This window comes from Micromys minutus (genome assembly GCF_963924665.1).
Source record: "Micromys minutus genome assembly, chromosome: 21".
Classification (NCBI taxonomy): Eukaryota; Metazoa; Chordata; class Mammalia; order Rodentia; family Muridae; genus Micromys; species Micromys minutus.
The window spans coordinates 50,766,209-50,789,416 of NC_137956.1; the positions used below are offsets into that span (position 1 = coordinate 50,766,209).

General features: G+C 44.4%; 1 protein-coding gene across 1 annotated transcript in view; it reads left to right on the forward strand.

Annotated features, from left to right (window-relative positions):
* The window catches only part of SNRK (SNF related kinase), a 39,234-nt gene that overhangs the window by 11,657 nt on the left and 4,369 nt on the right, over positions 1–23,208 (forward strand). The window contains exons 3-5 of the mRNA XM_080934274.1: positions 12,525–12,666; positions 19,526–19,738; positions 21,590–21,724. Of these exons, the coding sequence (XP_080790400.1) occupies positions 12,525–12,666; positions 19,526–19,738; positions 21,590–21,724 (490 nt within the window). The remainder of the gene's footprint in view (positions 1–12,524; positions 12,667–19,525; positions 19,739–21,589; positions 21,725–23,208) is intronic.

Here is a 23,208-nt window from a genome sequence, read left to right on the forward strand (position 1 = left end):
TTAAATCTAGGATCTTTCTTCCCTTTTAAAGAATGTAAAGATAAAAGAGAAAGGAAGGAAGGATGGATGGAAGAAAGAAAAGGAAGTGCTAGTATTTGTTGGGTAGTTGGTTAGTCTTTGTGTTTAAAAAAAATGTAGAGCACTTCCTGACACAGAGAAGGCCTGGGGTTTAACTCTCACTGTTGCATAAGCCTGATGCGGTTCATACAAGACACTGTATTCCAGTACTGAAGAGATGGAGGAGGGTCAGGAGTTCAAGATCATAGCCTCTCTATCCCATCTTACCCTTTCCCATCAGTGTGACTGGTGAGGCTGGAACTTCAGGAGTGCTTCGGGAGCAAGGAGGCAGCATCCAGTTAAACTCAGAAATGCAAATCAAATTAGAATGGTCGCACCATCAGGCCACACCCCTTCCGTGTGACTTCATCTTTCAGTGGCTATGGTTTCTGTCAGTCAGCTTCTCACTTCCCACACTGATATGGTTGGAGCAAGATCAGTGCAGAGCTGAGGTAACCATACAGACTGATCTGTAGAAACGGGACTTCTTCATAGTTTCTGTTCCAAACACGTCTTCACCAGCTTCTCCTGTCTCACCCCCTCTTCCTTAGTAACCACACTAGATAATCTCCTAGCTTTTTAAACACTGACTTACCCAGGTTTTTTCGATGAGCCTTTTGTTGTTTTTAAATGAAGACAAGAATTATGAAGATAACTCAGTTGGTAAAATGGCTGGAGGACCTGAGTCTCATTCCCAGAACATAAAGAGAGAGAGGGTGCTTAGGTGTTTTCCATGCATATTTGCACCACATCTCTGCAGTGCCTGTGGATGCCAGAAGAGGGCAGCAGATATCCTGGGATCAGAATTACAGATGGTTGTGAATGAACCACTGTGTTGGGTGCTGGGAACCCAACTTAGGTCCTTTGGAAGAACAACCAATGCTCTTAAACACCGAGCCATCTCTCAATGCCTCCCCTCTCCTACTATAGATTATTTGTCTTACTATAAATTATCTAGCTGTGATTTGGGTAGGAAATGATAGAAAATTTGAGCTAAGGTTTCTAGACTAGGCTGTTCCTAAAGAGTCCATCAGCCAATGGCCACATTGTCAACCACATTACACACTGTAATGAACTTGGAATTGTTCAGTACGTTTGTTGGACGCGTTTAAACTCATTTGACATGAATAGCTAAGTTCATATGCATCAGCTCTTGACTGGATCTGGACATATTTGCTAAGGTTCATGGGAGAGCCTCTGGGCTGAGAGCTTAGTAGGCAGAGAGAAGCCGTGGATGGTCTGACCCATCACTGTGTGCCAGGAGGAGTTCTTGTTTCTCACTTTAGCAGTGTGTAACTTCCTAGAGGACTGAAATGGATGGAACCGATTCTTACAAGACAATGGGCCCAGCAGGACACCAGTGTCAGATGACTTAAATAAATCTTATTAAGTATGAGTCATCTCCAAGCTTGTATTCCAACATTCAGAGTAACCCTTTTGATTTGGGTGTTTTAGTGACTTGAGCCTTTGCTTATTGGGCTTGGCTGTCAAAGGGCAGCATTAGGGCACACCTCTGGTTCCCGAGGGCCTGCAGTCAGCCCGTGCAAGTGTGTTTTCAGATGGGACAGCGGGACCAGCCAAAACCATGATTCCCTGAGGGGCAGAGCCCCGCTGTTCTCAGGCTTAAGGTTGTGCTCAGTGGGTACTGTGCTGTCTGTCCATACAGGTACAACTGTTACCAGGTCATAAGAAAACAACTTGATACAAATTGCTGGGATTCACCATCTAGCTTCAGTATTGAAATAATTGCCTCAATTAGGAGACTTTGGGTTCATTGGTAGAGAATTTGAGTGGCCTCTGTCTAACCTTTGACTCTCTGGCATTGTTGAGGGAGGAGAGGAGGCTGTCATGTGAATATGGGGTTGCCTTATATGAGATGGGGTGCTGAGACTCCTAAACTGTCAGTTGTCTTTTCCTCCCTTCACCTTTTCTTTCCTAATTTAAAGCAGAGTCTGCCTTTGTACTTCCTGTCCTTTTGCAGTAGCCTCTAGAGTTCTGGGATTCCAGGTCTGCATCACCACACCCTGCTAATGGCTTTTGAGTTGGCCCTGACTTAGCAGTGCACCAGGAAGCAGACAGAGAAAAACAAGAAACAAACAAAACCCACAGTTCTTTGTATCTAAAGTGGACAGACCACACGTGTTTTGTTTATGACTGTTGTTCAGAGTCTCTTACAGATTTGCAGTAATTTTTACAAAACGCTAGCAAGCTCAGCATCTTTGTTTTCAGCTTTCAGTTAGGAGGTAGTGTGGAGACCTCCAGAGATGGACTTCCTCCTAGCAAATGATGGGGAAGAATCTGGAGGGCTCTCTGAGGCCAGGTGAGCCCTTTCTAAAAGCCTGGTGGTGGGTGACACACTGTGGATAGGGCCATGTTTCTGCTGCTCCCAGCTCCTTCACGCTGACCCCAGGCGTCAGTGTGATGACCTCTTGGTTTGTAGCCTGGTGAATACTAGAGTGTACATGTGTTGACTTTGCATCTGAGTCTGGCTGGGGCCCCACACAGATTCCTCTGCATTTAGACGGGTTCTTCAGTTGGCTGTTCAAGTCATGTGGATAAAGTAACAGGAATAATTTATCAGAAGATAGCAGGAGGAGAACTATTGTAAATGCTGACTGGAAGGATGGCTTATCTGGGAAGAAAGAATGGCTGACCTCTTGGGATACAGTCTTGTTCATTTAAGGGTTCATATATGAAGATTTGAGGGGGCAAAGGTGAGCATTCATCTGTGCTTGGTGGCCTTTCTGAGCAGATAAAGGGTCTCATTGAACAACTTGTAAGTAGGCACTGTAGAAGAAAATATTTTATCTTACAAGTGATTAGAGTATTCAGGATGCAGTATAAAATTATAGTGACCAAGATTGTGGTAGACAATCTAAAGTAATTCAATGGAGAAAAGACATTTTTTTTCAATATGGTTGCAAGCAGAAAGAGGGCTTAAATAGATAGGACCTTTACCATTTGAATAAACTCAGCTTGTCTCATAGGTCTAATAAGATAGAGCTTCCAGAAAAAAAACTTGGTAGTCTTTGCCATCTAAGCTCAGGCAAAGTTGTCTTAGATGTCACATCAAAAAACATGTTATTAAAAAAAAACATTAAATTTAATTTCATCAGTTTATTCCAGCTTCTTAAAAGATATTGAATCATAAGCTAAAAGAAAATACTTGTAAGTCATTTTCCTGATGAAGGACTTGTACACTCTCAGCTTGGTGTAGTAGTTGGGCGCGGCGTCTGAGAGGATCATGAAGTCAGTCTGCTCTAAACAGCAGCATTTTGTCACAGATCAAAACAAAACATACAAAATGTAACAGTAAAAACCGAGTCAGTGATCAAAGGTGGCCTAGCTCAAAAATGGGCCAGAGCCACCAGGCAGTGGTGATGTGTACCTTTAATCTCAGCTCTCAGGAGGCAGAGGCAGGCAGATCTCTCAGTCTCTGAGATCGAGGACAGCCTGGTTTACAGAGTGAGTTCCAGGACAGCCAGGGCTACACAGAGAGACTCTGTCTCAAAAAAAGCAAAACAAAAGCATGTACAGACAGCTCACCAAGGAAGAAGAGATACCAAGTGAACACATCTAGGCCCTTTGTCCCATTGGCCACTCAGGATGTGCAAGTTAAAAATCACACCTATTAGGATGGCTGTAATTTTTGTTTTGGGGGGAGTTGTTTGGTTGATTGGTTGGTTTTTTTCAACCCAACAGGGTTTCTCTGTGTAGCCCTGGCTGGTGTGGAGCTCACACTGTAGTGACCTGTCTGTGATTTTTAGGACTGGTAATAGCAAGAGTGACAGGGACACTTGGGGTTACTTTGACTGGAATTGAATGGAACAACCCAAACTCCAGCACTTTTGATGGAACCATGAGGTCGAATTACCTCTTTAGAAATGGCGACATTTAGTCCACGGTCATTTAGTCTAGTAAGCACACTCTTGGGCCTTTTCTCAAGGAAAGTGAGCATTTTTATATTAATATAATAGCCTGTAAACACTGGGAATGTGACTCGGTGGTAGAGTTCTTTCTCTGGGTTCTGTCTCCAGCATACAGATTCCCACCACCAAAAACGTGCAAGTGAAGTTAGTTGCATTGTTCATAACTGCCCCAGGCTGGGTGAAGTTGCAGAACAGCTCTGCAGTTGAATGCTCCTGATCTGGAGTCTCACATGCTCTAATGAAACCACATGCCTATACTTTATGGCAAGCTTAGAGGACACAAAATAGACCCATGGGGGTTGTGCGGGAAGCTGGGTTTAACCACAAAGGCAGCACATAGAAATCATGCAAGATGATGAGGTGAAGATGCTTTATACCTGACGGTGGTGTGCTTACACAACTGTGTTTGTTGGAACTTGCTGAATGGACCCTAAGAATTGAGACGTGTAAATGACACCTTAAAGAACTTGGGAGAAATGATCAGCACTGTAGGCTCTTTAACAGTGTTCAGGACTATTTATGATGTCATAGCTGGGGTCCTAACAATTTTCTCACTAGCATCAAGTATTCTTTGCCTTCATAATCAGAAAACAGTCAATATTCACTTTACAACCAACAAGTAGGTAGCAGTTAGGAGGTAAAAGCTGGCAGATCTCTTAAATTCAAGTCTAGCCTGCTCTACAGATCAAGTTTCAGGATAGCTGAGGCTACACAGAAAAACCCTGTCTTGGAAAACCAAAAAAAAAAAAAAAAAAAAGAATTTTTATTATTCTTGTTATGGGGAGATTGATTTGTGAGTCCCTTGAGAGAACCCCACAGATTGCTCCAAGAATACAAGACTAAGAGACTACACACACACACACACACACACACACACACACGAGGGTTGGGGCGGGCAGGGAGGGAGCGCTGCTCTGTACCTAGAAGCAGTTGCAGTTGATGTCACCAAGAAGTTGCCAGAGGAGTAATGGAAGAAAAGATTAGGCTCATGAAAGCTAGATAAGTTGGCTGTGGTGGTTCTTGCCCTGACATGTATGTTCTTCTCATGAAGTCATGCTAAAAGAAGTGGCCTGTGATGTTTTTTTTTATTTTATATTTTGCCTGACTGTTTTACTTTCTTCACTTTATGAAAGCTGTTTTCTGACTGGCACAGGCTTGTAAGGTGGGATGTGAAGGAGTTAGCCTGAGTTAGTCTGGATGGATGCGTGTGTGTGCAAGCTCACAGTGCAGCTATGTGTGTGTGTGTGTACACACAGGAGCTCACAGTGTGGCTGATAACTCTTTGGGTTTTTGGAGGTTTCCCTGTTTTGACTTGAGCAACAAGTCTGCACAAGGCAAACAGCTGAGGAAAGCAAACTGCAGGTGGTGATCACTGACCACTCGGCAGTCTGCCCACACTCAGAGCCTTCTCCGCTCAGTGTTATTGTTTGTTTGTTTGTTTGGGAAGCTAGGAATGGGCACTGCCTGCCCTTGCAGTCTGGAACTGCCCTTTCCACAGTATTTACAGACTGTGCTCTGCATGGTCTCAGGTTCACTGCAGAAGCAGGCTCAGCTGGGTGCAGAGACTGTGTTCTGCATTTAGAGACCTCTGCACAATGGTGAAAAATGAATGACCACCTACAGCTGGGATTTCTGGGTCCCCAGTCTCTAGGCTGGAGGGCAGTTGTGAAGCAGCTTAAAGAAGATGAGGGCTGTTGGGGGAGCTCTTGGAGAATTTATGCACATGGTAGACTTGTGTCCTTGCTTTGGGAGTCACGGGATCTGCAGTCACATCGTCAGTGCTGTCCTAAGCTTAGATGCAGGATACAAGTGTCATTGATGAGGCTGGGCCACAGATGGGGACAATTTGGGACTAAGTCTATAGCTTAGTTTAGAAGGCACTGATTTTTAGTTGCAGGGAGCATTTAGATTTGCTCGGTCTTGCTGGAAAGGGAATGTGGAGATCACTCTTCCTGGCTCTGCTAAGGAAGGACAGCTCCCCCTGAAACCATGCTTCCAAACAGAGACTAGTGAGGCTGAGGGTGCTCCAGCAGCTTGCTGCGTGTTAGACACTTGTCTAGTTTCCTCTACCCTCTTCTGCTTTGCTCTGGATTTGCCATTTTATGCTGCTGTGGATCAAACCCAGGGCTTTGGTCATACTCGGCAAGCACTCCACCCCTGAGCAGGGCCCTGGTCCAGCTTTACTGTTAGCGTCTGTTGCAATAACCCGAAAGTTCATTTTTGTGCTAGCTTTGCTAGCCTCGGGACTAACCACAAACTTGTTTGGTGCGGGAAAGAACCTTTAGTAACCAGCGCTCCAGGTGATTTTGGATTCAGACCAGTAGCTCTTGCTGGGTAAATAGGAATTTAGTGTGGTAAACCTCAGGCAGTTAAGTGTCAGACTTATCACACAGGAAACAAGGGACCAGCTTTTGTTGTAGGTTCCCAGGATCTTCATACTTCTGAGAATTGTCCTGGGTATCTTTGCTAAAGATGTGAACATTTTAGCAGGTATAGGAGTGGTGCAGACATTGCTGCTTCATAACTTTAGAGCTTTCGGGTTCTGTTTACTTATTGACTCCTGAGGAGTTCTGTTAAAAGGAAGCTTGAAGAAAAATAATAGAAGTTTCTATCTGAACCTTCTCATTCTTCCCATTTTATTACTTTCTCATTTTTATTTTAGATAATTTGTATTAGAAGCTCTCTTTTAATTGACATGTTCTTTTGTGTGTCTTGTTTTCATTTTGATGTTTTTGATAGCCTTTCAAAAAGGACTTTCTAATATAAACTCTACTTCATCAACCTGAGAATTAGCACCATTCAACCGTATTGTGATTGATAACCCTACCATGTGCCAGTAGGGAAGACTTCTGGACTCAATGGGAATTATATTTCTAGTTCTCCTGAGAACCACCAGTGACTCCATCCTCTATACATCAGACTTCAGATTTGTATCTTCTTCCTGAATTACCATAAAGTGAAAGGTTTTTTTTTTTTAATCTTTACTAAGTAAACATTTATTTTCCCATTTTTGTCAATCAAGAGCTGTTATAGTTGGGTCTGAAATCAAAATGTCACTTGAAGTAGCATTACCACACTTGGGCTTTGGATGCCTTCTGTTTGTTAACATATCTGTACACAGTCCCACTGTTGTGCTTTTAAAATGAAGGTGATGTGGTGTTTCTTCTCTGTATCCCAGTTTTTTCAGCCTGAACTTAGATGGTAGATCCTTGCAGCACCTCGTACCTCAGGCTCTGGAGCTTACAGTTGTATTAAAATTTTTAATGGAAAAATAAAATGGTACTGAAGTAAATTCTTATTAAGATAACGTCACCCCCTCTCCACCTTGAGAGGTGATTCTCCTGCTGTCAATCTTACTGGCCTCTATACCAGATGTGTGCTCCTGGGGACCTTCATTAGGACATGAAAGACACAACTTAAGTGAGGAAAGATTTGTCTTAGGTCATGGGAACTTAAGTAATGAGCATCTTATTAGACCATAGCAGGGAAGGTCCAACCTAGCAATTCTCTGGTGGGAGTACACAGCAGAGCTGCTCACAGTGGTGGAGGTCAGGAACTGAGAGTAAGCAGGGCCAGGTGTACCCCTCAAAGACCAGTTCCTACTCCCTTTTCCCAGGTCTAACCTAAAGATGCCACAGCCTTCCAAATGGCACTTCATCAAGTGCTCAGAACATTAGCCAGTGAGGAACAGTCCAGACTTAAGCCTTAACATTTTGCTCCTGGACTCAAAGACTCATGACCCTCTCTCTACTGTACAGTGTGTTTAGTCCCCATCATCATGTCAGTTTGTACACTGTTCTGAGGGTCAAAGTTCAAAGTCTGTTTGAGACTAATGTCTTTTGCTGTAAACCTTCATTATGCAGAGGTACAGAGTGGACACGCCCCTTCTAAAGGGGAGAAATAGAAAACAGGAAATACTGGACCAAAAATTGAAACCCAGCAAGCAAATCAAATCTCATCTTTCCATGTCCAGTGGCCAGAGCATTTGCTGGCAGCATCTGAGTTCCTTCCTGTGACCCTGCCATTTGCAACACTCATGGGCACTGTACTAGTTTTCTGTCAGCTTGACACAAGCTAAAGTCATCTGAGAGGAGAGAACTTGATTTGAGAAAACACCTCCATAAGATTGGACTGCAGCCAAGCTTTTAGGGCATTCTCTTAATAGTGATTGATGGGGAGGGACCAGCCCATTGTGGGTGGGGCCATCTCTGGGCTGCCGGTCCTGGGTTCTATAAGAAAGCAGGCTGAAGCAAGCCATGGGGAGCAAGCCAGTAAGCAGCACTCCTCCACAGCCTCTGCATCAGCTCCTGCCTCCAGGATCCTGCCTTGCTTGAGTACCACATAGATAGTACTGAGTTCTGCCAGCTCAAGCAGTATCTGTGTGACCTTGCACCCCTGCTGCAGTAGCTGCTAGGTGCCCACATGACTGAACCTGGAAATTACTGCTTGCACAGGGCAGCCCTGTGATGCTGTCTCTTTAAATGAAAGTTTTTAAATGCTTTTGCATTTTTGCATCCTAGATCCTCCCTGGGTCCGGTGCTAACTGCAGCTTCCCTGTATTAGCTGCAGCTCACTGACGTCTCTCTCCTTAGCCTGTGCTCACGCTCCATTTCTTGTCATATTGTTTCTCAAATCCTGCACTTCTGCTTCTGATGTTCCCTGTACAGCTGACTGAAAGCTACAGCAGTGATCGTGCCTGTTGGGCCATTGTTGTCCATGTTTCTGTTGGCTTTGTCCCCCCAGCAGAGATGATAGCACTCTAGGGCTTCCCTATCTTAGACCTCTAAATTCACCTCTGTTCTCCCACAAACCAGTTTCTAATATTGAAGTCTCGTGCCCCAGTGTGTCACACCATCGCCACACTACTGCTACCAGTTGTCTGTATTACATTTTGTATGGTTGTGACCAGAATTCCTTACAGAAATGAATGAAGGGCCTGTGAATTTTCAGTCTGTCATCATCAAGGCCATGCCTAGTCACCTACCTGGACTTTCCAGCCCCTCCTAAAAGCTCTGAACCCTGGGAAATGGCGGCACTTGCTGGGAGCCAAGTGTTCAAACCATGAAAGGACTGAGGTTCTGGAGCCCTCAGCAGTGTACCTCGATACGGTGAAGCCTTCCTTGCCATCCTTCTCACCACACCATCCTGTTGTTTTTCTTCCTCTTATTGCCTTTATGCCTCTGGGGACTTAACTCTGGCCTTCCTCAGTGAAATGAGCGTCTTGTGAGGTCAAAGCCTCTGCTCGGCCTGGACAGCACCTGCTGTTGCTGAGTCAGGGCAGCCCAGTGTCTTAGAGCACTTAGCAGGTTTTAGTGTTTATCCTTTTCTCCCACAGCAGCTTCCCAGTGATATAGATTACGATCACACTTTTTCTTCCATTTTCCTCCTTCCCTCCCTCCCTCTCTGCGTGTGTGTGTGTGTGTGTGTGTGTGTGTGTGTGTGTGTGTGTGTGCGCGCGCACCCGCATGCATGAACACAAAATGCATATGAGTATGTGGATGCATGTGCATATGTGTGTGTGTATGTATATATGTGTGTGTGTGTGTGTGTGTATATATATATATATATATATATGGAGACCCAAGGTTGATGTCCAGAAATTGCTCACAATAGCTCTTCTAACTTATTCAATGAAGCAAGTCTCTCAGTCAAACCAGAATGCCCTGATGTGTCTAATCTCATTAGACAGTTTATTGTGGGGATACTGTTTCCATCCTCCAAAGATAGCTCCAGGTGGCTGTCATAACATTTGACATTGATGTAGGTTCAGTTCTGGGGATGGAAAGGTCAGTCGCTATGCTTGCAGGGCAAGTATTTCATCACTGAAGCACCTTTCCAGCCCAAACCCACACATTTCAGTCAGTTGTGAATAGTCCATGTTTGTTTAGTTGACTATTGTTGTAATTGCTTGTTTTGTTGTGAGACAGGTTCTCTCAGGCTGACCTCAACTTGTGATCTACTGTGTGTGGGCCACTGTGCCTGGCTAGTAGCCTGTTTTTATCATTTTCCTTTGGCCCCTGTATTGAAAAAAATAAAATCATTCAAGGACAAAAGAGAGAAGACAGACAAATCCAGAATAGAAATACAGTCCTTGAGGTCAACAGAAGGTTGTTCCTAGGACACCTCATACCAACCTCTAGAGCATTCAAGTCCCTTGTGTGTCTATGATAATAGTATTGTCATGTGACTGTCAACTCGACACAGCCTAGACTCACCTGACATCTTAGTTGTCTTTACTGGGTTGGCCTCTGCATCATATCTTTGAGGGATTATCCTGATTATTAATTGATGTAAGAGGGCCCAGTCCATGGTGGGTGGCACATTACCTGGACAGGTGATCCTAGGCTGTTAAAAAAAAAAAAAAAAAACCTAACTAGTTCTGAACCAGAGAGGGAGCTAGCCAGTGGTGTTCTTGTGGCTTTCTGTATCAACTTTCTGTTTGAGTTCTGGCCTCAATTTCCCTGTAAAGACTGTGATTTCACTGTCAGCCAGATAAATCCAAATCTGCCTGGTAAGTCGCTCTTGGTCAGTGTTTCCTCAAAGCAACAGAAGTCACTAGAACAGTGCCCATACAGACATCCCCATCTAGATTGCCTGTGTACATAGTGCTAGGTACATGGTGGATGGGAAGGGCGGCAGGTCTCTGCATGCGTAGTGCTGACCCCTGGTCTCCAGGAGGGCTACTTGCTTCTGAAGCTGTGTTGTTACTGTGTGGTCTTTAACTGAAATGCCTCAACGTTTTCAGATTACTTAGTACGGGGCTATATTTCTAAGTTCCTCCAGCACTAGCAGACTGTGGGGTCTGCCTGTCATGTTGCTCTTCTAGTCCCTCTAGCACACAGTAGACAGAATGCTTATAAGTGCTATATAAAAAAACAGGGCATGTGCTTGAGGAAACCCTTGCCTTAGTTACTTTTCTACTGTTGTCCTAAAACCCGGTAACCAGGGCAACGTACAGAAGAAAGAGAAGGTGAGTCCATGACCATCATGACAGCTGTTTGTAACTTCAGTTCCCAGGGATCTGACACCCTCTTCTGACCTCCATGGCACTGCATACATACGTATGTACGTACATACATACATTTGTAAAACACTCATAAATATAAATCTTTCAGACCTCAAGGAGAGTTTAAGTTAAATATCAGTTACATACATTTCCTTTAAAAACCTTAAGGTTTTAAATACTTCTCTATAGCTACTTAAAGAATAAGTGTGGTTGGCAGTCATTACTGAAGTTACTTAGGTTCAAGACCTCAGAGATCCACTGTCAAGGCGGGTCAGACCATTCATGCGTTCCAAGAGCAGGCCAGACACGTCCTAGGGATTAGACCAAGCGGTCTGTGTATGTGCCGGAACCTCAGTGGCTTGTTCTGCTGCTGTTGGACTGCTTTTCATAAGTGCACCCACACCTGAAAAGCCACACAGTGGGGATGGGTGAATTCTCACTTGTTGCCTTCCTCTTTCATTTAAATCAAGGAAATGATTAACAAATTTTAATTTTCCTAGCTGGGAGCTTGTATTACTTTGGGTGTTTTAGGCTCACGTGAAAACAGCAGTTGCCTGTTAGTGGGTATGATGACATGGCAGGCCCACAGCGCCTAGGTGTTCTTTTGAGCCTGCGTGCGTGTGTGTGTGTGTGTGTGTGTGTGTGTGTGTGTGTGTGTGTGTTAGCACGCATATAATTCCATTTCTGGGATGGAAATTTGTGATGCCTTCTTTAAATCCCTTTTTTTCTGGAAAAAAAAGTTTTAAAAAGGCATCACGTTTGTTTTCCCACTGACAGGTTGAGAAGTGAGAGAGGAGATCAGTTCGTCCTGTGACTCCTCAGTGTTCGCTCTACAGCTTCACAGAGGGCAGGTTCTGTCCGGGCAGAAGTTTGTTCAAAGCTGGGCAGTACTGGGATACTGTAATGACAAGAAACTCCTTCTCCTTAAAAAGAATAATTTTAAAAGTCTAAAATACTGTGTGTGTTGGGGGTTGGGTAGTGCACATTAGTGTAGTCACTTGGAGGCCAGAAGGGGGCCTTTGGAGCTGGAGTTACAGGAGGGTCTGAGCCACTGTGTGGGTGCTGGGAATCAAACTCAGCCTCTGCAAGAGCAGCTTGTGCTAACAGCTGAGCTGCCTCTGCTCCCCCACCCCAGGTCTTCCTGCCAGATGAGCAGCTCTCACCGTTTGTGTGTCTCTGAGCGCAGCTTTCTTCCTTATACCAGTCACCACCCCAGAGAGGTCAAGAACAACTGAGGTAATGCTGACTTCAGGCAAATCCTTTCCACTTTCACAGTTCTAACATCTTATCTGTGATGCTGGGTGCACTGTAGTCAGGGAAACGTGGACCTTGTCCCTTGGCTTAGAAGCCTGGAAATTCCTTTTTCCTAGCTCTATTATCAGACGGCTTAAACCCAACTCTGTTTAGATTTTGCAGTCTGTTCTGAATATTTGTACATTGAGAATAAAAGACTTGTTTTCCTACCTTTCCCCTTCCTGATGTTTCTAGTTTTCTACATACTCTGGTATTTAAATGTTGCCTTTGGTTTGTAGACATATGGAGCCTGGGTGTGATCCTTTTCATGCTGGTGTGTGGGCAGCCGCCCTTCCAAGAAGCCAACGACAGCGAGACACTGACCATGATCATGGACTGCAAGTACACTGTGCCGCCCCGTGTGTCTGCAGGGTGCAGGGAGTAAGTAAAGCAATGTGCACATCAGGAACACCTGGCACACCTTCAACAACCCTCACGTGCAAGGGTCTGACTCCACTCACTCATGAGATTAAGTTTCTGCTCTTGTCTGGGGCACTTGTTAGTATTTAGTGAGAAATTCAACAGGAGAATGCAAAACATTCTTGTTTATTTCTTACTCGTGTTTTCAAGAACTCCTTTTTGCCCTTCAGCCACCAGACTGCTGGTTAAGACCTTCCCTGGCCACTGCTTTTTCTTCAGTGCCAAAAAGCAAGAGTGGAACTCTTGAAGCCTCCAGAAAAGAGTTGGGCTTTCCTGTTTAGCAGAGACCTGTCATTCCGTGGGGCTTCCTCACTGTGTCATGGTAGCCATCTTAATAACAGCGTGTCTTACAGTCACGTCCTTCCACAGTAAAGGCTGTACTTTGGCATGTGCCACTGTGGGAGTTCAGCACTGACTGGCTCCTTGGGGTCTTTCCATCACCTGTGAGAGAGAGAGAACCCTGTGAAAGGGTGTTTGTGATATTTATTTAAGGGAACCTGCTGAGATTGTAGTTACCAATTAAAATGTTTTCTTCTGTATCAGCAAAGTTTTGAGTGTTCCCTGATGAGCTGTAAGAAAAAGCTGTGCAGATTGAGGGCTCTCTGTCAGGAAGAGCCCCAACTTGGGCATGGAGTTCTCTGGACTTACTGCTTTCTTCCTTAGGTGACAGTGGAAAGGTGTCCCTGACAGGGTTACTGTGAAAAGTACATGAAATGAACATGTAAGCGTGTAGTTCAGGCTGGAGCACAGGAGAGTCTCTGTGTATGCTGGTGCTGGTGGCCATTTGGGGATGGTGCACATGGAGCTGTTCATGTGTTGCTAGTGACCAGGTGTAGCACATAGTAGCTTTCTCTGCTTCTTGGTTGTGATTTTAACCCAGGGCACATGGGAAGCTCTGTTTTCTGTACTGGTTGTTGATTTTAGGCTGGATCACGTGTCTTTCATGTTAGTGCACACATGCTTCTCTGCATGTGTGCGTGTGTGTACACAGATGGTGTGTGTGCATGTGTCCTGGTGATTTTAGGTCCCTTCTCTTACTGTTCCCCTTAGGAAGCAGGTATCCCTCAAGTGCAGGTTAGATAGTCACAGCTCAAGATTATCTTCTCTGTTTCCTGTTACAAACAAAAACATTATCTACTCCCTTTACATCAACTGCATCATTTGAAGCCTACCAGTTGTAGAATCTACATGGATGCTCTCATTCCTAAGACCTGAGACATCCTCATGTATGCCTTCTAGAGGGATTATTTTTTAATGACTGTGGGACCATTCAGATGAGGAAAAACACACAAAAAAATCAACCTTTCCTGATGTGCTTTTCTGAGTGGTGTGTTTTAAGGAACATGTCTCTCTTTTTCTAGCTTCCCAGTGTATTTCCTTGAGTGACTGTGTTGCCTTTACTGTTGGAGCCATGCTCTGCATGGATGCTCCTCCTGTTTGTCATCAGCCTTCTGTGGCTTGTTGCTCCCTCTGTGTCTGTCCCAGGACTGGCTTCTGATGCTGTTACCTCACGCTGTACTTTCTTCCTGTCCACCTGTCAGCCGTTTCTCTGCCCAGCTCGAGGTGCTCGAGGTGCTCTCTTACTCAGAACTCTAGCACCTAATCCCCGTCCCTAGTAGAGTATCTAGGACTAAGAACGCTTCTGACACAGGTTAGCCTATCACATTGGGTCTGATCAATAGTCTTTGTCATTTAACTTGAAGTATTTCCTAGTCTTTGTTGTCTTATGTATGCCTGCCTTGTTTACAGGGTGGTTGTACTTCTAATTAGCTTTGCTTTTGATTATTAAGTTAGGATATAGTCTGTATATTACTGTGTATTTAGATGTTTAAGGCTTGTTTACGCCTATCATGAGGATAATTGTTACAGTTGAGCCTTGAAAGAATGTATTTTCAAGTTGGGGTCAGAGGTCTGTCTGTCTTTAAGGTCAAGTGCATTAATTGTTCAAAAGTGTTTGCATTTAGAGTTTTCTTCTACTGTGTTGGTGGCTTTAGTTTATTCCTGGAGGCTTCTCAGCTTTTACTCTGGAAGTTTTGAGATAAAGTTACTAGATATAGGAGAGTTGCAGACTGTTCTGTCTTCCTGGTGAGTTAGACCAGCCTTCTGTTCTTATTTGGCTCTGTGTGGTAGAGATCTGTCTTTGGATCAGCATCCGTGTGCCATTTTCTTACCTTCCTAACAGCCTAGACCCAGGGCTTCTGTGAATCTTGTGGCTGATCTGTTCCCAGCTGTGGAGCTTGTTCAGGCCGCGTTTGTTGAGATCAGTGGAAGTTTCCGATGTAGAGGGGTCTCTGCACACGTCATTCTGACCTGACTCTGCTCTGGGTTTTCCTTTTCCACTGTATGCTTTATCCTCAGCCAGCTGGGAAGGTGTATGCCATTATTTTAGTTTTTAAAAATCTGCAATTAATACTTATCTCTGTTGTCTTCCAAAACATTTTAAAATCCTAATATTTAACTATTATCTAATATTTAGTAATTTTCATAACTATGAATTAATATTTGATATAGTCAGATATTGTTGATAATCATCTAGATGTTTAACACAAACTTTGCTAAACTTCTCTCAGAGAATTATACTCTAATACCACAGTTAAACCCTTCAGCTGTTCTTTTTTTTTCTAATTTAATTTTCTTTATTGGATATTCTCTGTATTTACATTTCAAATGTTATTCCCTTCCCCCCACTATCATCTCCCCTCCCCCTTCACTTCCTTCCATGAAGGTGCTCCCTCTCCCAATCACCCTCTTCACCTCAGTGCCTTGGCGTTCCCCTACACAGGGAAAACTCGCCTTTACTGGACCAAAGGCCTCTCCTCCCATTGATGCCAGACAATGCTGTTCTCTGCTACATCTGCAACTGGAGCCATGGGTCTCTCCATGTGTGCTCAGTGGTTGGTGTTTTAGTCCCTGGAAATTCTGGAGGGTTTGGTTAGTTGGTAATGTTGTTCTTCCCATGGAGTTGCAAACCCTTTCAGCTCCTTCAGTCCTTTCTTTAGCTCTTTCATAGGGGTCCCTCTGTTCAGTTTGATGGTTAGCTGCAAGCATCCTCAGCTGTATCTGTATGACTCTGGCAGAGCCTCTGAGGAGGCATCCATATCTGGTTCCTGCCAGTAAGTACTTCTTGGCATCAGCAATAGTGATTGGGTTTGGTGGCTGCATATGGGGTGGATCCTCAGGTGAGGCAGTCTCTGACTGATCTTTTCTTTAATCCCTGCTTCTCTATTTGTACCTGTATTTCCTCCAGTGTTTTGTTCTTCATTCTAAGAAGGACTGAGGCCTCCACATTCTGGCCTCCCTTCTTTTTGAGCTTCATAATGTCTGTGAATTATTTCTTAGGTATTCAGAGCTTTTGGGGCTAGTATCTGCTTATCAGTGAGTATATACCATATGTGTTTTTTTGCAACTGGGTTACCTCACTCAGAACTCTAGTTCCATCCATTTGCCTAGGAATTTTGTAAAGTCATTGTTTCTGATAGTTGAGTAGTACTCCATTGTGTAAATGTACCACAATTTCTGTATCCATTCCTCTGTTGAAGGACATATGGGTTCTTTCCAGCTTCTGGCTATTATAAATAAGGATGCTATGAACATGGTGGAGCATCTTTTGGGTATATGCCCAGGAGTTGAATAGCTGAGTCCTCAAGTAGTACTGTGTCCAGTTTTCTAAGGAACCACCAGACTGATTTCCAGAGTGGTTGTACCAGCCTGTAATCCTACCAACATTGGAGGAGTGTTTCTCTTTCTCCACATCCCTGCCAGCATTTGTGGTTACCTGAGTTCTTGATGTTAGCCATTCTGACTGGTGTGAGATGGAATCTCAGGGTTGTTTTGATTTGCATTTATCTGATGACTAGGGATGTTGAGCATTTCTTTAGGTGCTTTTCCACCATTCAGTATTCCTCAGTTGGAAATGATTTGTTTAGCTCTGTACCCCATTTTTAATAGAATTATTTAATTCTCTGGAGTCTAACTTCTTGGTTCTTTGTATATATTGGATAATAGCCTTCTATCAGATGTAGGATTGGTAAAGATCCTTTCCCAATCTGTTGGTTGCCGATTTGTCTTATTGACAGTGTCCTTAGCCTTACAGAAGCTTTGCCATTTCATGAGGTCCCATTTGTCAATTCTTGATCTTAAAGTATAAGCCATTGGTGTTCTGTTCAGGAAATTATCCCCTGTGCCTATGTATTCTAAGCTCTTCCCCACTTTCTCTTCTGATAGTTTCAGTGTACCTGGTTTTATGTGGAGATCTTTGATCCACTTGTACTTGAGCTTTGTACAAGGAGATAAGACAGGATTGATTTGCATTCTTCTGCATGCTGACTGCCAGTTGAACTAACACCATTTGTTAAAGATGCTGTCCTTTTTCCATTGAATGTTTTTAGCTTCTTTGTCAAGGATAAAGTGACTGTAGGTATGTGGGTTCATTTCTGGGTCTTCAATTCTGTTCCACTGATCTACCTGCCTGTCTTTGTACTAATACCATATGGTTTTTGTCACGATTGAGCTGTAATACAGCTTTAGGTAGGGATGGTGATTCCCCCGGAAGTTCTTTTATTGTTGAAATTAGTTTTTCACTATCCTGGGTTTTTTGTTATTCCAAATGAATTTTCAAATTGCTCTTTCTAACTCTATGAAGAATTGAGTTGGAATTTTGATGGGGATTGCATTGAATCTGTAGATTGCTTTGGACAAGATGGCCATTTTCACTATGTTGATTCTTCCAATCCATGAGCATGGGAGATCTTTCCATTTTCTGAGATCTTCAATTTCCTTCTTCAGAGACTTGAAGTTCTTGACATAAAGATCTTTCACTTGCTTGGTTAGGGTCACACCAAGGTATTTCATATTGTTTGTGACTATTGTGAAGGGTGTCGTTTCCCTAATTTCTTTGTCAGCATGTTTGTCCTTTGAGTAGAGGAAGGCTATTGATTTGTTTGAGTTAATTTTATATCCAGCCACTTTGCTGAAGTTGTTTATCAGCTGTAGGAGTTCTCTGGTGTTATTTTTGGGGTCACTTAAGTATACTATCATATCATCTGCAAATAGTGATATTTTGGCTTCTTTTCTGATTTGTATCCCTTTGACTTTCCTTTGCTGTCTAACTGCTCTGGCCAGGACTTCTAGTTTTATATTGAATATGGAGGGGGAGAGTGGGCAGCCTTGTCTAGTCACTGATTTTTGTGGGACTGCTTCAAGTTTCTCACCATTTAGTTTGGTGTTGACTACTGGCTTGCTGTATATTGCTTTTACTATGTTTAGGTATGGGCCTTGAATTCCTGATCTTTCCAAGACTTTTAACAGGAAGGGATGTTGAATTTTGTCAAATGCTTTCTCAGCATCTAATGAGATGATCATGTGTTTTTTTTTTTTTTTTTTTTTTTTTTTTTTTTTTTTTGAGTTTGTTTATACAGTGGATTACTTTGGTGGATTTTGTATATTAAACTATGCCTGTATTCCTGGGATGGAGCCTACTTGATCATGGTGAATAATCATTTTGATGTGTTCTTGGATTTGGTTTGCAAGAAATTTTGCATTGTTGTTCATGAGGGAAATTGGTCTGAGGTTCTCTTTCTTTGTAGGGTCTTTGTGTGGTTTAGGTATAAGTGTAATTGTGGCTTCGAAGAATGGGTTGGGTAGTGTTCCTTCTGTTTCTATTTTGTGGAATAGTTTGGAGAGTATCGATATTAGGTCTTCTATAAATGTTTTATAGAATTCTGCACTGAACCCATCTGGTCCTGGGCTTTTTTTTTTTTTTTTTTTTTTTTTTTTTTTTTTTGGTTGGGAGGCTTTTAATGACTGCTTCTATTTCTTTAGGGGTTATGGGACCATTTAGATGGTTTATCTGATTCCGATTTAACTTTGGTACCTGGTCTCTGTCTAGAAAGTTGTCCATTTCCTCTAGATTTTCCAATTTTGTTGAGTATGGCTTTTATTGTAGGATCTAATGATTTCTTGAATTTTCTCAGTTTCTGTTGTTATGTCTCCCCTTTCATTTCTGACTTTGTTAATTTGGATAGTCTCTCTTTGCCCTCTAGTTAGTCTGGCTAAGGGTTTATCCATCTTGTTGATTTTTTTCAAAGAACTAGCTCCTGGTTTTGTTGATTCTTTGTATAGTTCTTTTTGTCTCTATTTGGTTGATTTCTGCTCTGAGTTTGATGGTTCCCTGCTGTCTACTCCTCTTGGGTGTATCTGCTTCCTTTTGTTCTAGAGCTTTCAGGCGTGCTGTCAAGCTGCTCGTGTGTGCTCTCTCCAGTTTCTTTTGGAGGTGCTCAGAGCTGTGAGTTTTCCTCTTAGCACTGCTTTCATTGTGTCCCACTTCAGCTGTTCTTTTGAGAAACATCTCTTGGTTAATGCTTCCTTAGGGCTGGCTTTATGCTGTGTGTGACTGTGAATATCATTGCTGAGTACAAAGCTCTGGTTCTTCTTTCTCAGCCATGGAGTCCTCCCAGTGTTTCTCAGACTCCATTGCTGTCACTGAGAAGTCAGATGTCTGCCTTCTGTCTCCTTCTTGGGGCTTTTGTGTATTGTGCTTAGACCTTTAGGCTCCCTGGCTTATGATTTGCATTTTTGCATGAATTTGGGAAATTCTCAGATATGCTGCACTTTTCCTTGTTTCTCGTGTCCTTTTGAGTGCTACTGTGGATGGTCCCCATCACCACTCTGTCTCACCGTATTGGTGTTTTCTATCTCAGCCTAGAGACAAAATCTTTTAAATTGTGACCATGTCAGAAGCAGTGCTCATTGGTAACAGCCGTCATTACTAATCTAGTCCCTGCGAACAGTTTGCTTCAGTAATGGCTGCCTTTCTTCACAGCCTGATCACACGGATGCTGCAGAGAGACCCCAAAAGGAGAGCCTCTCTGGAAGAGATTGAAAGCCACCCTTGGCTCCAGGGAGTGGACCCCTCACCAGCCACAAAGTATAACATTCCCCTCGTGTCCTACAAGAACCTCTCCGAAGAAGAGCACAATAGCATCATCCAGCGCATGGTGCTTGGGGACATCGCAGACCGAGACGCCATTGTAGAGTACGTCTGTGCTTGTCAGCACTGGGGACGGGTCTGGGAGTCGATTCCTGTAGCCTTTGGACACTGTCACATCACACTGCTTATTTTCTGAATACTGTGCCCGCCTGGCAGAGCATTCTAAGGGAAGGAGGGTTTCCTTCTGACCCGTAGAGAGTGTGGTCTGTTATGGTGGGAGGTCTGGTCAGGAAGAGAGAAAGTAGTGCCAGGCTGTAAGACCACAGGTCTGCCCCATGGCTCACTTGTTCAGCGGCTCTACACCTCCTAAAGGTCAAGCATTCAAACACAGGCCGAAGAGACTTCTCACACATAGACCGGAGCACAGACGGAGCCCTCTGCAGCCCTGGCCAGAGCCCAGTGTGTGAGCTTTGTGTTTCCTTCTTTCTAGTGGACAGGTCAGCCACTGTGCTGTTATCAGGCCTTTCTAGATGCCTTTGTAGGGTGGTTAGTCTCAGTCTACACAGTGTCTGTGGAAGTGTTCCCATCATTCCTGGGTCCCACTCTGAGCGCAGAGATCAGCATCATGACAGGTTCAGCATGTATTCTGTGTTGGTGGCCCCAGTGGGGCTGTCACACAGCCTCTGGCTGCACTGTACTTAGCAGGATGGAATGAATGGTCCCAAGCCTAAAGGATCTGCTGTCTGCTCCTCAGGTCCGCTCTGCACGGTAGCCTGCATATTACTTAGTTGCTCATGAAATCTATCGAAACGAGCCACTTCTCAAACCTTGGTAGTACAGGCAGGAAAGCGCCGCTCTGTCAGTCTGCTCTGGTGACCAGCCACGGTAAGAGGGCCTGTCTGAAATTAGCAGACGGAGCACAGCCACAGGGTGAGAGCAGTCACTTCATAAAACAAATGCCCAACTCAGGGAAGCAGGAGAGGGAGGTAACCATGGGGTGGCCGCTTAGGTCTGGCTGTGGCATCTCAGATTTCTGATCTGTGAAAGAGGTTGATACAGTCTGGGCATATAGAGTGATCATGCATGCTGACCAGCGGGCACAGATGTTCCCAGTGCAGGACTCTAGTCTCTGGAAGGGTCACAGCTGCAGTAAGGATACACCCCTTTAGAGTACTTTAATGCAGGAAAAATAGAGCCAGGCTTTTGAACTCAGCCTTAGTTTTCTGTGGAACCCAGGTGCTTAGGAAAACTCGTTTGTGTCCAGCCACTTAAATAGTTGAGGAAGTCTAGCACACTGGCTGCTTCTCTATGGTGGCTTCACACCAGTCCTCTTGCACACTACCGTTTGCCAGGCCAAGGGGTATAGAAACCAGAGCTGCCTATTCCTAAGCCTTGTGAGGTCGTTCCCTGACCGCCAGCTGCAGGAGGTGACTAAGGTCCCCAATGGCAACCACCGTGGCGCCTGCCCTGACATGCTGTCCTGTGAGCATTGCTGTTCACACGGATGCAGAAGCACACTGAGTGTACTCAGGGAGTGGTGAGAGCAGCGCCCTCTGGATTACACCGACTGCTCTCTGCTGCCTAAACTACAGATGCAGGACTAGAACTCCAACCATTCTGATGGGCTGCTCACAGAGCACTTACATAGCGTGGGCCTGCCCCTCAGTTCTTTCTCTTCAGCAAAACCCAGCGTCACGTGCCAGCCATGGTTCCAGAACACACTGCTCTTCAGAGCTTTGGGACAGTCACACAGTCCAGCTGCAGCCGCATTGGCTCTCTTCTCACTGATCTCAGCATTACAACCCAAACACCTACAGGGCTTTGTTCTTTTTTTTTCCTTTGTAGTTTTGTCTTATAAAGCTTTCCAGATATTGGATTTCATTAGATGATATTGGTTTTTTAGTCTTTTAAAAGTCCTAGCTATGTGGCTTCTGATGTTCTCCTTCCTTTCCTCAGAGCCTTGGAGACCAACAGGTACAACCACATCACCGCCACTTACTTCCTACTTGCTGAAAGGATCCTGAGAGAAAAGCAAGAGAAAGAAATACAGACGAGGTCTGCGAGCCCCAGCAACATCAAGGCCCAGTTTAGGTGAGAAACATATCTTCACTGATGTTGGTTGATGGTACATAGTTCTCCAAGTAGGAGGGTCCTCGCCCTCGTGGTGCCAATGGCTGCTTCCATAGAGGTTATACCCCATCTCTGCTGTACGCGGCAGTGGGTGTTCCCAGGACCTAGGCGTCTCACTCTTCCCTCAAGAGCAGTGTGGATTCCCCTGTAGTCACTTGGAAGAATTTTTAAAAAAAAATAGGGAGCAATTAGGATTTTAGAGGTTGGACAGCGAGATCAGTTAGTTGACTCACTAGCTGTTGGATCTCAGGAACATCACATCTCTGGTTTACCTGAGGTTGGGGGGGGGGGGTTCGGTGAGTTAGACCAGCAGGGCTTCTGGTTGAGGTCTCTGACCTGAGCCTTGCTGAGGTCGATCCTCAGGCGTGGTGGGATGAACTGTCACTGTCCTTCAAGCCTGGATGACCGGTCTCGGGCTCTCCAGCTGCAGAAGAGGGTTGTTAGACACCTCTTTTGTTGGCTAGACTTCAGAACATTCACCTACACAGCTCTCAGTGTCATTAGCCTTTGTCAGTTTCACTTGCTGCTCTGTTCTGTTAAGGTGTGATCTTTGCTCTGTTGGGATCCACAAATTGTTGCCATTTTGGACAGGCGAGTCACATCATTTGACAAACGGTAATTTTCACGCAGTGACAGCCAGTGGGTCTTGCTTTAAGTGGAAAGGGGAGAAGAATCAAGCCTGCATCCTGCCATGCTGGTCCTGCTTCTTCATGGCCCCTTGCCTCAGCTCCCACTGTAGGCCTTGCCCGTTGCTCACTGGTTGTCTGTCTCCCCATCTGGTGGCAGAGACAGGCAGTTCTTCCTCCTCTACAGTTGCTCCAAACTGGGGGAAGATGTCTGTGGTAGCGTTTTCAACTGTAGGCCACAAGTAGCTGCTGTGAATGCCTGTGGCATCATTATAGTGTCCAATGTCTCTGCCCTTCCCTCAGGCAGTCAGAACAGCAACTCCAGTTTGAAAGACAGTTTAACGGTTCTGCTGCCCTCGTGTGGGCATCAAGAATGTGTTTATACCAGCAGCTGCTCGTCAGAGAAGAGGTTTGTCTCCAGGGCCCTGGCCTCTAAGCTCATTAACCTGTTTCCATTTCTTTTGATCAATGCTGAGCTTTCACATCATCCTCTAAAGTCTGTGCTGGACATTCCAGGTGAATCTCAAAGCCTGCAGTGTGAGAGAGAGGGAGAGCGTGTGCATGTGTGTATGTAGATAGGTGTGTACATGTTCATATGTAGATAGTATGTGTGTATGAACTTGTGCACATGAGACTGTTCACATATGTAGGTGTGTATGTGTATATGTAGATGGAATGTGTGTAGCATGCATGTATGTGTGAGATACTATATCTAGATCATGTATGTATGTATGCATTTGAGTATATGATGGTATGTGCATATTTGTAGGTATGCATGTGAATATATATGCAAGTTTGCATGTGTGTCTGGGTGTATGT